We start from the raw sequence: 15,103 nt of genomic DNA, 5'->3' as shown, positions 1-15,103 counted from the left end.
ATCATTAATGGTTGGCCTGTTCCCACTATACTATCTAAGAATACAATACATATCTAATAATAATACAAGAAATAATACAATTTTTGATAACTTTTCAAACAGTGGAAAGACTTTAATTCTTCAGCCAATTTGTGATTTGTTTCACTGTGTCAACCGAAAAGCAATTTGCTTCGGTCACACATACATATTCCTTGATATTCATGGTAGAATATTTTTTTAATCCCACTCAAATCAAAAACAAACTTTAATGCTAATCACAAACAAAAGTTTTAAAATGAAAGTAACAGAGCAAAACTGCTCCAGACTACATGGGGTTTGTTGAATTAGAAAGTGTTGTATATTTACCAAGTTGAATAGACATTGAATAAACCGTTATTTCTATTAAGGGAAAAGTTATTAGAAGATATTTGAGATAGCATCGGTTCATTAATTGCAAAACTTGTGCCGTGTTCAATTCATTGCCAATGCTACATTAATGTTAATTGTCATGTGTTATCATTTATGATGTAGTTTGTGAGTGCAAAGAAGCCATCAATGTAATGTTATGATATCCACTGCAATAATGTTATGCTATATTATAAAACGTCATTAGGGTATTGATTATAAATAAATATACATGTTGACTTGGCAAGAAAGTTGTCTAGTAAAAACAAACACCACCGTCAGATTTATTGGTTATGGTTAATTATTCATGATTAAAAAAAAGAGATTGTTGTAATAAGTTGTAGATTACCAGCACTTACATCCAGAACAACCTTCAAAATTTCTTCCCTCGCACAGAGTAATACTTCTTCTCATTATCTCATATTGTCATACACACAACACGTGCCCCAGGCGGCCTGTAGCGTTGTACCAGTCCACGTACGTCGTACATTCTATGTACACACAAGTTGAATATTTCACATAGCTTTCACATGCTTTAATACGTTTTACTTTTCGAGATATTGAACTCAAGCAAAGTGAAGCCTGAGAAAATCAAGAGTGTTGAAAAAAATCTTTGCACGATATGACGACATTCGACCATGCATTCTTCGACATGTACATGTTAACTGACTGAAAGAAGTAACTGGATATACGTTTGCTTGTAATACGCATGCCCGATATAATTTGTTTTATTAATTTTATAGTTTTGATTTATAGTTAGAACGGAGAATCAGCGAGACACTTTCTCTGCGCATATTTCTGAAACTTTACCAATAATTTTATCAAATAGAATACTATACAAGTGTTATGGGATGAATTCAGTCACGTGCTACACGTTGTTTTATGCGATTGGTTATTTATTATTTTTCAATGACATATTTTCAAGCCATTAACTACATTATTAAACATACGCATAAAATTTTGATCAAAACACTGAGTTTAACGATGTTTTTAGAACATTCATGAACGTTATTCAGCAATGTTGTCATCATCATCTTCTAAGTCCAGATTCTTGCCAATGGCCCATTTACAGAACTCATCAAACATAATGAACCCACCACCATTGGTGTCAATCTTTTTGAACTCAGCCTCCATATCGTTTATGGGTCCCACCCATGTTTCAATCTTGCTTTTCCATTCACGAACTCTATCAAACTGATTCGCTTATCACTGTTTGCATCAGTGCGACAGAAGGCCACCCAGTACTCAAAATACTGTCGAAGCGCAAGCAGAAACCCTCGGAACTCCCTCAACTCAATGTAGTCATCGCCCAGGTCGCCTCTCCTTGACTTTTGCTATTCTTAGCTAGTTTGAAGGCCATCATGATAGCTAGTTTTGCGTTGAATATTTCATCAATATGCAACACATCTCTGATGCCTTTTTCGACTTCGGCCAGTGAGAGGATTCCGTTACCGTTGGGGTCAAACTGATTGAACATTTTCTTCCTTGCAGCCTTGTCTGCCCTTGCAGTAGGTAGCTTAGCATTTATCGCAGTCCAATCAATATCCATATCTTATCTATGGTTTTATTAAAGATAGCAAAGGTTTATTTCAAATATAAAATTGACTGATTTCTCTAACTAGCATTTACCATGGAATATATAATGAATAACGATTAGCAATGATGAGTATTCGCTATAAAAGATTTTGCAACGTAATGAAATCAATCATGCAAAACTTGTCCTCATTATTTACTTGTCCAAGGATGGTATCGTATGACTTTCGCTAGTTTTAAAAAAAGAATTATAGTTTACCTAAGGAGACTTTTCATTGATAAAATATGTATATATAGTGGGTTGCAGCCCAGTCAAATAATGTAATCTCACCAGTGAATGGCATATTTGTTTTGCATTCCTAAGAGCCGAAATTATAATATTTACATAAGCAGTTAATGAAAATGTCAAGAAGCATCCAGTTCGTACAAACAGACAAGTGAAGCAACTAAACTGGTCCATCTCGACACGCACAGGCTTCGGGAATGCGACCGACTCTCGCAAAACTGAAAGCATTCATATATCTATCGTTTACTTGACAAAAGATGTGCACCTTACAACTTCATGATTTATTGTTTTGCTAATGAGTCAATGCAATTGTTTCTATTGACGAAGTCCTGTTTGAGGCAACGATCGCCAAACAATTTTTGCTACTTCTAGTCAATGTAAAATGCTACTTACTACATTACAACAAAGTATATAAAGAAGATATAGCTTTTGAAAGTATTATTTGCAGTCTTGTTAAAGCGAATTTCAATTAATAAAATGACTTAGCTTTCGTAAAATGAAGTACAAAATTACACATGCGCAATATTTGTACGTATTTTTGCTGATTGTATGTAATAACTACAAATTGACACGATCTAAAGAGCCATTTAGTTAGAAAAGTATGAAATTTTACTCTTACCTTTAGCGTCTAGAAGCTGCTGGTGATGTTTGTCAAATGTTAATGTCGTATGAGTGCAACTTGGCGTGAAATCACTCCTGGGGTTTATCATTAAATTATTGCACAAAAACATTTTACAAGTCCAAACAAAACAATTTGAAATTCTGCCAACAAAGGGTAAGTAAGTCACTCTATCAAGTGCTTTTTAGTTAGAATTGCTGAAATCTTTTCTTGTTTCTTCTCTTCATAGTACACAAACCATGTCCATGTTAAAATGGTCAAGTTAAATAGGTATATATTGTTTAAAAATATATCGCACTTCTGATGCAAAATTTAATCCCCTGGTGAAACAAAATTTAATTCACCGGTGAAACGGTGAAGTCACGTGTCGCACAACTTTTAACATGTTTGATGTTTTGTATCAACAGAATGACGAAGTCGACAATAATCATAAAAAAATCAAGCAATTTAAGCGTGAATAGTATATGTTTTCAATAAGATGGCTTTATCAACAACTGCTGTTTATTTTAGTAAATACTTATTTGGATCAATCATACCATACTTTTTTAGATACTTAAATTAGACCAATTCACCTAAAATGTATTAATTTACCAATTTTGGTCATGCTCAATGCATTTGTATGTAGAAGGGCCATTGATTCTTTTTCCAAATATAGGCACAAATAAAGCAATCATTATAGATCATACTTCACATTTTAATTTTCAAAAATAAATAAGACTTGTTGAGTCAGAGCTGGTGACAACAACTTTTGCAAATTTCTCTATTGAAGTAAATATTAAGATCTTCAGTCGTGCAATTAACTTGGTCTTATACCTATTTAGTCCTTTTCTGTTCAATCTTATATGTAACAGAATGTTTTTGCTCAATTTTTTAATGAATGTACGGATTAAGAAAAAGCAACAGTCGTATCAGAGAAAATGGCGATGACGTTTTTGAAATATTTGAACCAAATTTGTCCATAGTGCCGTAAAATAACTTCTCGTTCCATAAAATGAGAAACAGTCACATAGTAAAGTTGAGTGCCGGAAAATGCCATTGATGCAAAGTGACAGGGACAATTTTGCCTTAAAATATGTTGTTAAGAAACGGATGATACGTTTACCAAAACATTTAATTGAAGCGTCTATTATTTTCACTTTACGATGGTCAAAGTTGATGCTTGTAATTGTGAAAACAGAATTACATTTAATACAATGATCACAATGAACAGTTACAACGTTGCCTCAGTAGAAACAACCTAGACATAATATCAAATTGGTCACCAACCTTCCTTTCTGGGAAAATGTTATTTATATATGCTTGATTATTGACTGGTGTGCTTAGGTAAAGCCATCGATAATTTATTGCAGTTTTATAACATTTTCAACCCCATCTAACTACATTATTTTAACTCCGTTAACTACATATGTTTTGAAAATCATATGTTCTATATGAAAAGGTTTCCTCAATAAATATGACTAATTATGAAATATGATCAAAATTGTAAGTTTTAACGTGTTTTTATAACATTCATGAACGTTATTCAGCAATGTTGTCATCATCATCTTCTAAGTCCAGATTCTTGCCAATGGCCCATTTACAGAATTCATCAAACATAATGAACCCACCACCATTGGTGTCAATCTCTTTGAATTCAGCCTCCATATCGTTTATGGGTCCCACCCATGTTTCAATCTTGCTTTTCGCCTCCACGAACTCTATCAAACTTATTCGCTTATCATTGTTTGCGTCAGCGCGACAGAAGGCCACCCAGTACTCAAAGTACTGTCGAAGCGCAAGCAGAAAGCATCGGAACTCGTTCAACTCAATGTAGTCATCGCCCAAGTCTCCTCTTTTTGACTTTTGGCTGTCTTTTGCCAACTGGAAGGCCATCATGATAGCTAGTTTTGCGTTGAATATTTCATCAATATGCAACACATCTCTGATGCCTTTTTCGACTTCGGCCAGTGAGAGGATTCCGTTACCGTTGGGGTCAAACTGATTGAACATTTTCTTCCTTGCAGCCTTGTCTGCCCTTGCAGTAGGTAGCTTAGCATTTATCGCAGTCCAATCAATATCCATATCTAATCAAAGAATGTCCAATTAGAGTTTCCAAGTTTAATCATGGAAACATGGAAAACGATTTTCGATACAAGCTGATCATGGTTTCGGCAGCTCAATGGAATCAATCATGCAAAACCTCGTCATATACTTTTTAGATGTATCACTATTTTGTCATTTATGAAAAGAACGTTTTTCTTTGGCTTAACAAATATCAGACTGTTTGAGCTACTCATAGCAACGAGTTTGTACAGATAAAGAATAAAAGTAGCGGTAACGGGTTGCAGCCCGGTCAAATGAATACTCTAAATAGTTGAAAGCCAAATATTGTAATTCATGTAATCAGTTGATAAGACTATGCCAAAAAATGCACTGCACCAATAAAGGACAGAGAATCAACTTTTACTCACAGAAAATGGGGAATGTCAAAGTAGCTACTGGTCGCTTATAACTTTTTTTGTGTGATAAGCCAATGACTATACTATAGTTTTTTAACGAAGTCCTGTTTTTGACAACGATTATCAACAACATGATGCGATGCTTACTTGCTCTGAATTAACAAACGTAAAAAGTTACGTTTGACGAATTATTAAACCTAAAATTTGCATGTAATCTTCTGGTAATGATTCCCAATGAATACCAAAACAAAATGGACAAGCTTTCGTAAAAATTCATATATAAATGCTTTAAACAGTACGCACATAATTCTTCGTGCAAAAATGGTCGTTGCCTTCTTCTGTTTATAAATAAAGCCGTAGGTACGCGAATTTTAGTTTTTGCGAGGACAATAATAATCAACTCATGCCACTCATCGTAAAGTACTCATCCTACAAGTTATTGGTAAATTGACCAGAACTAGGGGTCGATGTTCATAGAGAAATACAAAATTTCACACATACCTTGTCTGACGGAAAACTGCTTGAGTGTCGGTAGGCAAATGTAAATTTCGTATGTTGACAAGTGTTGTGTCAGGTTTGTTTTAAATACCTCGGCCAGCCATAGAGATTAAATTATTTATGTGCGTCTCACTTTATGCATCTGTAGCTACAGGTGTCCAAAACTATTTACGAGTTCAAATAATTTAAATGGGAACTTTGCAAAATGTGCAATTAAAGTCCATCATTTTGCACGACATGTCACTCAGGATACATTTCTACATTCTTCATTAGAACTTTCGAGAACTTTTGCGTAAATTTGCTGATAATATTGCTCGTCGTCTGGGGCTACAAGATACAACTTTACCATTTTGAGTCATTGCGCTAAAATAGAAATCAACTGTGGCGACTGCATTCGAAGAGGCGAAGCCATCAAAATGCTATTTTTGCATATGTGAAAACATCCATCACAACAGGTTAAATAAAGAAACAAAACAATTTAACGTGTCCGTTTTTATCGGACAATGTAATCGATTATATATAGTGCAAATTTGCAAAATAGAATGGGAAAATTCTTCTTTTATTGCAATTTCTTTTTATTCTATATGGCTGAAGCATCCAACCATATGTATCCAAGCATAAGCTCCAACATGGCTGAAGCAATTTTTGCTCGCGACATCGAATGTATGATATGCATCTTTCTGAAGCGATTGTTGATTAAGTTGATTTTTTTTAGGTAATGCTTGGTAGATATGCTATAAAAAAATATGCTTCAGCCAGAGCCATCATATGAACAATTTACATGCAAATGGTGTTGAAATTTGGTCAATTTCTACAATCGCATTTTTTACACATACGTATATGTATTATGGGTGTATGTAAAAATCATGCATTAATTACTAGGGTATCAATAATTGTTCTTTTCTCGTTCTCAATATGACAGTTCTATTCATCCATTGCATTTCTAAGCATTGCTCAATGCGTGGAAAACTGGAAATTGTGTCTTTTATGACCAAATCACTTTTATATCTCACGATTGGCGTTTGACGATTTCTTTCTTTTAAAAATTAAAATGGATACAATCAAGTGGAACAAGATTGCGTGAACACACACATGCGCAGTTTAAAAGACACCTGCCGCAACAATTTGATCGCGCGATATTTTGCATGGAAGAGAAACGTCATCCTTGCAATAACGACCCAGGGTGTACGGGTCAATAGGGACGGTAGGAAGAGGCATTAAATGTCACTAAGTCTTCAAACTACCCACACTTTTGTCTGAATCGGTTATTTTTGCCAAAATATGCAACTTTGCCTCTAAAATTATATTTACATTCGTTATCGTAATAACAACAAAGACGCAGGTGAACCAAATATTGGCAAGAGTCTCCTTGTGGCTAACTCTGCAAGTGTTTTCCAAACAAACGAGATAATGCATCAAGTCGCGTTGCCCTTTTGCACAAACATTTCTACTTTCAAAAAAGAAATCTTTAAGATTCTCAAGCGTTTTATTTTTTTCCTCACCGTCTCTTGCTTTGTCGAATACCCTGAGCGATTTGTTTATATAAAACATAAGACGAAATTTAATTGAAATTAAGTTTGAACACATGTACTCAATGAATTCAATATGCATAGGAGCATGTTTAGAGAGATTTCAGGAGCATATTTATAAGGAGGCAGGAGGATGTTTAGAGGGATTGCAGGAGGATATTTAGAGGTATTTCAGTAGCATGTTTATAGGCATTTCAGGAGCATGTTTAGAGAGATTGCAGGAGGATATTTAGAGGTATTTCAGCAGCATGTTTATAGGCATTTCAGGAGCATGTTTAGAGAGATTGCAGGAGGATATTTAGAGGTATTTCAGCAGCATGTTTATAGGCATTTCAGGAGCATGTTTAGAGAGATTGCAGGAGCATATTTATAGGGAGGCAGGAGGATGTTTATAGGGATTGCAGGAGGATATTTATAGGGATTCCAGGAGCATGTTTAGAGGGATTGAAGGATGTTTAGAGGTAACCTGTCTACAGAATGAACGCTATTCCACAGCCTTTGTCACTGTTTCCTACAAGCAGTATCTAGAGACATGTAGAACAATTTAGTAAGTTTAGTAAGAGAAGATAGAAAGATGGCAAGTTGTGCAGAACAAGAACCAAATATTACACATCGATTTCCAACACGATAAATAGCAACATCACTACAAAACAAGAACGATTCTTTAATTCAACAACACAAATCGATTAAAGACGTTTTATAATGACAACTGACATAACTATTATAACCATTATTACCGCAAATAATTGATATTTTAGCTTTTTACAAACACACCGAACAGAACCAACAGCAAACTTTTATTCAGTCCACAACGTAATTTGCTGTACTGGCTCAAACGATCAAATATCTCTACTTAAATTTTTCTATATTCTAATTGATCTATATTAGCGACTCCTTTAAAAAAAGTGTTATCCAACATCCATCAGTTGCAAATGAGAATGACGTTAAGTACACAAGCCGAAAAAATATTTATGGCAAAAATTAAGTTGAGAACCGCCAAGTTAACAAAGGAATCGTACATAATTGTTAACTTTCAATAGATGAGAGAACAGCGAAGGGTTATAAAAACGTTAAGCAACTTATGCATAAATTATTAAATGTATAAGGTCTGTCGATGGCAACTTTTTAATGACACATTAGAAATTTGAAATGCAAGGGTAAAATAACTATCCGTTCTTCAGAAAATACAGCTTCTCAAACGTACTGCCACATCAGACAAACATGAGCCCTGACGTTGTTACGAGAAATATAGCAACGTGTGAGATGACACTTCCATGGCATGCTCGTGAGGGCCACGTGGTGTCCACAAAGATTTTCACGCTACCACGTGTGGTAGGAGAGTCGTTGTCATTATCGTTTGTATAATGAGTGGGAACATCGTCGCTCAAAGTATTATTGTTTATACGATCACCAGAGCCGGAAAAGGGGATATCTTCGTCATCCGTAATGAGTATAGATGTAGGTGCGTAATTGTCTGTTTTCTCGGGAGTGGAAGTTTTGCTTGTGCCGTCGTTCGAGACATAATCTGGTATGACAGGTGGTGTACTTTTTACAACGTTTTTTCCCCTAATGGTTTCACCGGAACCAGAAGATTCATTGTCACCAAGAGGTTCGTTGCTACCAGATCCAGATGCGCTAGATGACTCTTCGTCATCAGACCTATGTAAACCATCACCACTAGCATCATCATCCTTTACTGGATTCGTGATCATTATTTTCAATTTCGAAAGTTGATCTGATATTTTCCTTTGATAATCTAAATCTGCATTGACTAACGATAACCCTAACCTTGGAACGTCTTCCGAATTTCTGAAAAGAAAGATTGCAGTACGTTAAGGCACACGCCTAAGTCAAAAACAATTCCAGTCGGCTTTTATATCCAAACATATTTCTGGCAGAAAGCCGAACAACATGCAACTCATACAAAAATTAAAAGTGTCATTAAATTCCAAGGGTGAGATGCACGGGTTTATATAATACAGCGTAAACAATACTAATTAACTTCTAAAATATTTTTCGATTTCGTAGAATAGTTTTTGAGGAATGAAGCTAAATATTACTGTCGTATCAAGGGAACTGGGACTTGGAAACCCCTTTTCGGTCATTTTCGGTCATCGACAAAGAGAAAAGAAATAATCTGGAAAATATTTACTTCAAAATGACGTCAAATTTTCGTGACAACGAAGCAAAGACCAACCTCTGTATCGTAAAGCCGTTCCAACAACTTTCATTTTGTGCACGAGCCGCAAACACATTCAAATCACAAACCGTCTTTGGTAGGTTAGTCCACACGTCTCCGAACTTAATCAATTCATCACGAAACTCCTTGGTAAAGCTAAAGAAATTCGAACGATTTGTCATGGTTGAAGAAAACGCATAATTTCATCATATGATTACAAAAATGGATGAAAAATATCTACTCAGTGAAAAACACTTTAAATCATATAATAAACGCCCGCAGTGTTTAATGAATTCCAGCGGTTCTAGGGAGGGCGTTTAATAGACACGAGACGTTTCAGAAGAAGCGTTCATATCATTTCTATCACCTTAGAGTGCACAAATAAAAATAAAACTAAAATTAAATATATGTTTTTTTAAGCCCAATGGACAACATACTATTATAACATCATCGTCATGTTAATATGGTGTAAGATGTCAATTAGAGACGGAAAGTTTATTAGATAAAGGGGACTAATACAAACTCACGCTTCGAGAAGGGGAGGGCTAATTTGATAAGGGGAGTTTCTTCGAACATTTACGATATTGTAATTTCTTACGTACGTGTCAAAGGATAGTGGATTTTCCGTGGTTTTCATTAGTGAACTTCTTCTTTTTCGTTGTCCCTCCAGGTAGAGATCACTTCCACTGCGATCTATTTCTCGTTTTCTTCGATTTTTCGAAGAACACAAGGACTTAGCCTAAATTAATGGTTCAAAAACGTTGATGAAGTCACCGTTATTCTAGTTTTTACTAGAATACAAAACGAAATACTTCTGAACACTTGATTACAATTGTGCATGCACAAAAAAGCATGCTACTTAAAGCAGAGTTAAACTAGCTTTTTTATGCAGCTACGAGCCTTTTCTCTACTATGAAATAACTTTTTTTGTTAGCAATCATTGTTTGCTATCACAATTGAGCCAAAGCTCCAAAATGAACGATATGCAAAATGGTAGATCCGCAAGTTGAATTCATAACAAAAGTAAAAAAGGCGCATTTCAAACGTCGAACATTAACAATGCATTTAAAAGATAAAGAGGATTTTTGCCTCATTTTCCTTTATCTTTAATGCATCTGGCGCAAGTAAAATTCGACGTTTGAAAAATAGTTTGAGGCAGGCCAAAAAGAAGCTAATTACAAATTACAAATTCGAGGGGGCAGTCTTCTTGGAAAAGAAAAATTGTGAAGTTGTCGGAGCATATGAATATAATAATGCCAGAGCATGAATTTATAAATATAGAACCTTTGCCAACACTTTGCCGAAATTTTTGCTCATTTCCATGATAGCACTCGAAATATCGAAACTGAACATTCCAAATATCGCAGTGATGTCGTACTGGCCATCAAGTTTACCAACTAATGCGTACATGCCACGCATGTAATCACGCCAGTAGCCATTTAATTTGCCATCAAAGTGGAAACATCGACCCAAAACGTTATGACAAGTCCCATTACACATTCTGGCATCAGGAATTCCGTTACAAACATCACAAAACTGAGCTTTGGTGAACTCTTCTATGCATTTTTTGCGTAAAAAATTACCAATCAGAGAGGAGGCAATAATGTACCCTTTCCAAAGACCCGTCGAGAACACTTTGGCGTACACAAGCGTTGTAAGCATGTTCATCGTGATTTTCCGTGGGTAGATACCAAAAGGTTGTATATCATCGATTCGTCTAGCGGAGCAATTTATGAAATCCGTATCATTCAATAATTCTTCTTTCCCCAAACCAAACATTGTAGATTGGGTTCGTTGTAAAAAAACTCGAAAGGATTGTCTCAAATCAATCTTCCTATTGCCAGTATAGAAGTCTTCCAAGGTAATAAACAAGTCATCAAAAATTTCACGATTTTTATAGAAATTATTCATGTACACGCGAGCAAGCATTTCGCTCCATTTTTTCCTCGATGTGCGAAGCAAATTCATCATAAAACCTGGAAAACAAGCCAACCACATTAATTACAACAATGAAAAGAAAGATTAATAAATTAAATGACAAATGTTTCAGGCTGTTATTGATATTTGATATAATAAGATACATTCTCCGAAACGAAACTTGTCTATGTAAAAAAAGAATTTTGGTAATCTTGTTACTACATGTGGAATTTAAAAAAATATCACAAAAATAAGTCAAATGCAAGAAGCCCGGACGAAATTAATAACAGTCAAAAGATACAGCATAAAATAACAGTTAATCAGAAAAATCGAATCACCGTGGAATACGCAATATCAAGTTACCAAAGTTAAATTAATTTACTAGTACATTAAAAAGCAAAGTGTCTCGTTTGTAGTTATCATTTTGTTGTCATCGATAAGGCAAGATGTGGGCTAACATTACAGTATGAAAGTATGATTGGTTAAGAGCATCGGTGATTAAAACGCGTGAAATATCACACTAGAGCCACACTAATGGCTTCTGTGTCATAAGAAGGAAAATTAAAAGGAATTTCTCAGAAGAAAAAAGTTAAACCAAAATCCAGAATAACTGTAAAAAATACAGTGATTCAAGTAGGTACTCGAAGGATAAGAGGACTTATCACAGATTTTCAGTTATGGAAATGAACACGCAAACCTCAAACCCAAATCATTACCTCACAATCTTCAAAACCACTTCTTAACCTCATTCAATTCCTGCTTCATAATTCAAGGGAAGAATGAGACGTTTACGAGTTAATTGTGTAATATAAAAGACGCGGCCATATCTATATTTCCACTGTTTTATTAATGTATTCATTAAACTTCACAATTTTAAATCAACCAAGAACGAACGAACTTTTGTAAAGAGTTTTTTCCTGTTTCAGACAATTCGTATCAACAAGCATGAATATTAACATTGATTGAACAAAAAAAAACATAAGCAATGCAAGGAATTCTAGCATTTTTTTGTCCATTTAAATTATTGAAACGTAATGTGTCAAAACCAATATTTCCATAGCGCCTGTGTTGGCACGATATCGGAATGGAATGAAAATGGCTCTAATTATCAGGTGCGATATTTTAAGTGCGAATGATTAGCTTATATTTGCAAACCAATTACCTTTCCCGTTTGTTTTAAACACATCTATTGATGCATGTCATATATATTTGATGAAAATGAAATATAGTTAGCAAATGACACATGGCAACGAACAATAGCAAATTCTAGCACATTCGTCTGCAAGATTATTAGTACAAGTCTATAAGTACCAAATGCCATACTTTGATAAATATAAAACACAATTGACAATCCGCAAATAGCAAACATATTTATTCTAAACATTAAATAGATATGACATAAACGTTCATTTAGGAGCATAAGTCAGTGATATATTGAAATAGTTTGAAGTGATTCGATTTGTCAAAAAACATGCAAATGCGTCAACGCGAACAACTAAACTTTAATCTTTTGCTATAAGGCTTTTGTTTCATTAAACTGACAGCCATTAATACCGATTGCATTTTTCGATGAAATGTGCCAATAATCTTCTCAAGGGGAGGGAGTTTAAATCGAGGCTTATGTACAACACCGATTAAAAAAGATGAAAGGCAAGAAATAGTATTAATGCATCAGGGTATTTTACGGTAAAGCGGTCATGCCCGACAATAAAAGAATGAACGCGTGTTGAATCTTTATTCAATATTAATTATAAGGGTTGTTTTGATGATTGATGGCTTATTTACCGTTGAATGTAATTTCAGTTCAAAGTATTATGTGTTTGTTGTTTAACGAACCACAGGTTACATGGTATTCATACAGCGAGTATGTACATGAAGATATACATTCATGAAAACATTGTAAAGTAACAGTCATTCTGGCTGTTCATCAAAAATCTTTCACAGTGGCCGACAACAGCAAGCCACCGCAGCCCTTTAAGGTCATAAAATGAAGACCAAAACCTTTCACCTATAGTTCAAAACATGATCAAACGCTCTATAAACAACGCAGTACATGATTAAAATCCCATTTACATTGTTAGATACACAGCTCACATTGTACACAAATGTGATGAAAATCTACTTCATGATGAAAATTTGTCAGAATTGAGACATTGTCAGAATTGAGAGTGTTTAGTTGAGCATTATTAGCACGGTTTGATTTCGAGCAAGCGCTTGATTTTGGCACTTACCGTCGAATTGCGAAGCTCGTGTTTTAAGAAACTGAAGTGTGGCATTAGTTTGGCGTTGAAGGGCAACTTCGAGTATCCTGCTGCTTGTAGCGTACAATTCATACTCCATTTGTTGCGAACAACATGTTAAATTGCTCCGACATATCCTCAAATTAAGACCTACAAAACAAAAACATACGATATTGTAAAACTGCGACAAAGATGCGTTGATAAAAATCGATTTACACAGATAGAAAGATATAAAATGACGTTGAAAGCCATATACATACTAACGGCCTTGGTCTAAAGTCGAAAGTGAGACCGCACTCTTCGACTTAAAATACACCGTTCACTAACCTTTTGTAGGTTTCTTCAACAAAAGATCTTGTGATACGTTTTGAAAAAGATTTGATTGAAGTGAGCAGTTTTTCACATCACTCGTTATTTTACAATTCGCTGACAAAAGTAAAACCAACAAAAACACTAGAACGACGAAGTCCTTCATCTTGAGAATTTGAACGATAATATTCTTTAGGCTTCAACACAAAGACGCCACAGCAAGAACTAAGGCAAAAACTATCATTGGACAACAAACAGAAGCAAGAGACTACGATTATCGGATCGAGAACAGTTCTTCGACAGAGAAACGAGTGACTGAATATAAATAATTGTATTCATAAACAATGTTGACGAGAGACGCGACATCCCGCTGCTATCGTGTTACCATGATGGAGTACAACCGGAACAAGCCATGGGGTGGAGAACAAAGACATTTTAAAGATGATTCAATCGATATTTTATGTTTATTCTAGAAATATCGACACTTTGGGGCTTAAATAATAAGGAATAAAACGATCGAACAAGATACACCATACTTTCATGGCAGGAATTTGCTGCACCTTCTTCCCACATGTTTGATTATCTTTGCTCAATGGGGCAGTCAGCAATTGATATTACGATTGATGTATTGAATTGATATTTTTTGTAACATCATCGGAGCACTTGAACGGAGGTGGAAACGTACCTTTCCGAAACATCAATGAATAGAAAAAAGACTACAACACTGTCGACACAATTATGACGGTCTTTATAAAAAAAATACGAAGAAAAATATGTACATAAAGAACACTTGAGAAAAACGACGATTTTTTTGAGAGCAAACATGTTTGCTCTCAAAAAAATCGTCGTTTTTCTCAAGTGTTTTTTAAAATTGCTGCTAATTAGAAATTACATAAAGAACATTGTGTACTTTCACAACTGATAAACGAAAAATGACTATGAATTGAACATGTCGAAACATGTTTGCTCTCAAAAAAATCGTCGTTTTTCTCAAGTGTTTTTTAAAATTGCTGCTAATTAGAAATTACATAAAGAACATTGTGTACTTTCACAACTGATAAACGAAAAATGACTATGAATTGAACGAAATAAGACCCAGACTTTAGTTACGGTAATGTGAAAATCTTTGCTAGGGGGGGAAATGGCGACGGACATGCATGACTGACGAAGC

At 34.9% G+C, this 15,103-nt stretch overlaps 2 protein-coding genes and 1 pseudogene across 2 annotated transcripts; all 3 read right to left on the bottom strand.

Annotated features, from left to right (window-relative positions):
* Positions 1-1,262: 1,262 nt before the first annotated feature.
* On the bottom strand, positions 1,263-3,054 carry LOC124446775 (annotated as a pseudogene).
* A 1,092-nt stretch (positions 3,055-4,146) lies between these two features.
* On the bottom strand, positions 4,147-5,888 carry LOC124446774 (flagellar calcium-binding protein-like). The gene is made up of 2 exons (XM_046997651.1): positions 5,762-5,888; positions 4,147-4,885 (listed from the first exon to the last, which is right to left on the bottom strand). The coding sequence occupies exon 2, from the start codon at positions 4,881-4,883 to the stop codon at positions 4,341-4,343; it is 543 nt and encodes a 180-aa protein (XP_046853607.1). The 5' UTR covers positions 4,884-4,885; positions 5,762-5,888; the 3' UTR covers positions 4,147-4,340.
* A 2,043-nt stretch (positions 5,889-7,931) lies between these two features.
* LOC124446235 (glypican-6-like) lies at positions 7,932-14,336 on the bottom strand. Its single transcript, XM_046997064.1, has 6 exons — positions 13,951-14,336; positions 13,615-13,773; positions 10,751-11,442; positions 10,069-10,205; positions 9,485-9,622; positions 7,932-9,096 (listed from the first exon to the last, which is right to left on the bottom strand). Exons 1-6 carry the CDS (start codon positions 14,096-14,098, stop codon positions 8,499-8,501), a joined length of 1,872 nt encoding a protein of 623 aa, XP_046853020.1. The 5' UTR covers positions 14,099-14,336; the 3' UTR covers positions 7,932-8,498.
* Positions 14,337-15,103: the final 767 nt, after the last annotated feature.

The sequence above is a fragment of the Xenia sp. Carnegie-2017 genome, unplaced genomic scaffold, assembly GCF_021976095.1.
Source record: "Xenia sp. Carnegie-2017 unplaced genomic scaffold, XeniaSp_v1 HiC_scaffold_22, whole genome shotgun sequence".
NCBI lineage: Eukaryota > Metazoa > Cnidaria > Anthozoa > Malacalcyonacea > Xeniidae > Xenia > Xenia sp. Carnegie-2017.
Note: the sequence above shows the minus strand (reverse complement) of the source record. Positions and strands in the feature narration are given on the sequence as shown.

Coding starts and splice junctions, on each gene's coding strand:
- LOC124446774 (XM_046997651.1), bottom strand. CDS start 4,883: ATGGATATTGATTGGACTGCGATAAATGCTAAGCTACCTACTGCAAGG.
- LOC124446235 (XM_046997064.1), bottom strand. CDS start 14,098: ATGAAGGACTTCGTCGTTCTAGTGTTTTTGTTGGTTTTACTTTTGTCA. Junction 13,774..13,950: donor GTTGAAGAAACCTACAAAAG/GTTAGTGAACGG, acceptor TTTGTTTTGTAG/GTCTTAATTTGAGGATATGT. Junction 11,443..13,614: donor ACGAGCTTCGCAATTCGACG/GTAAGTGCCAAA, acceptor CTTGTTTTCCAG/GTTTTATGATGAATTTGCTT.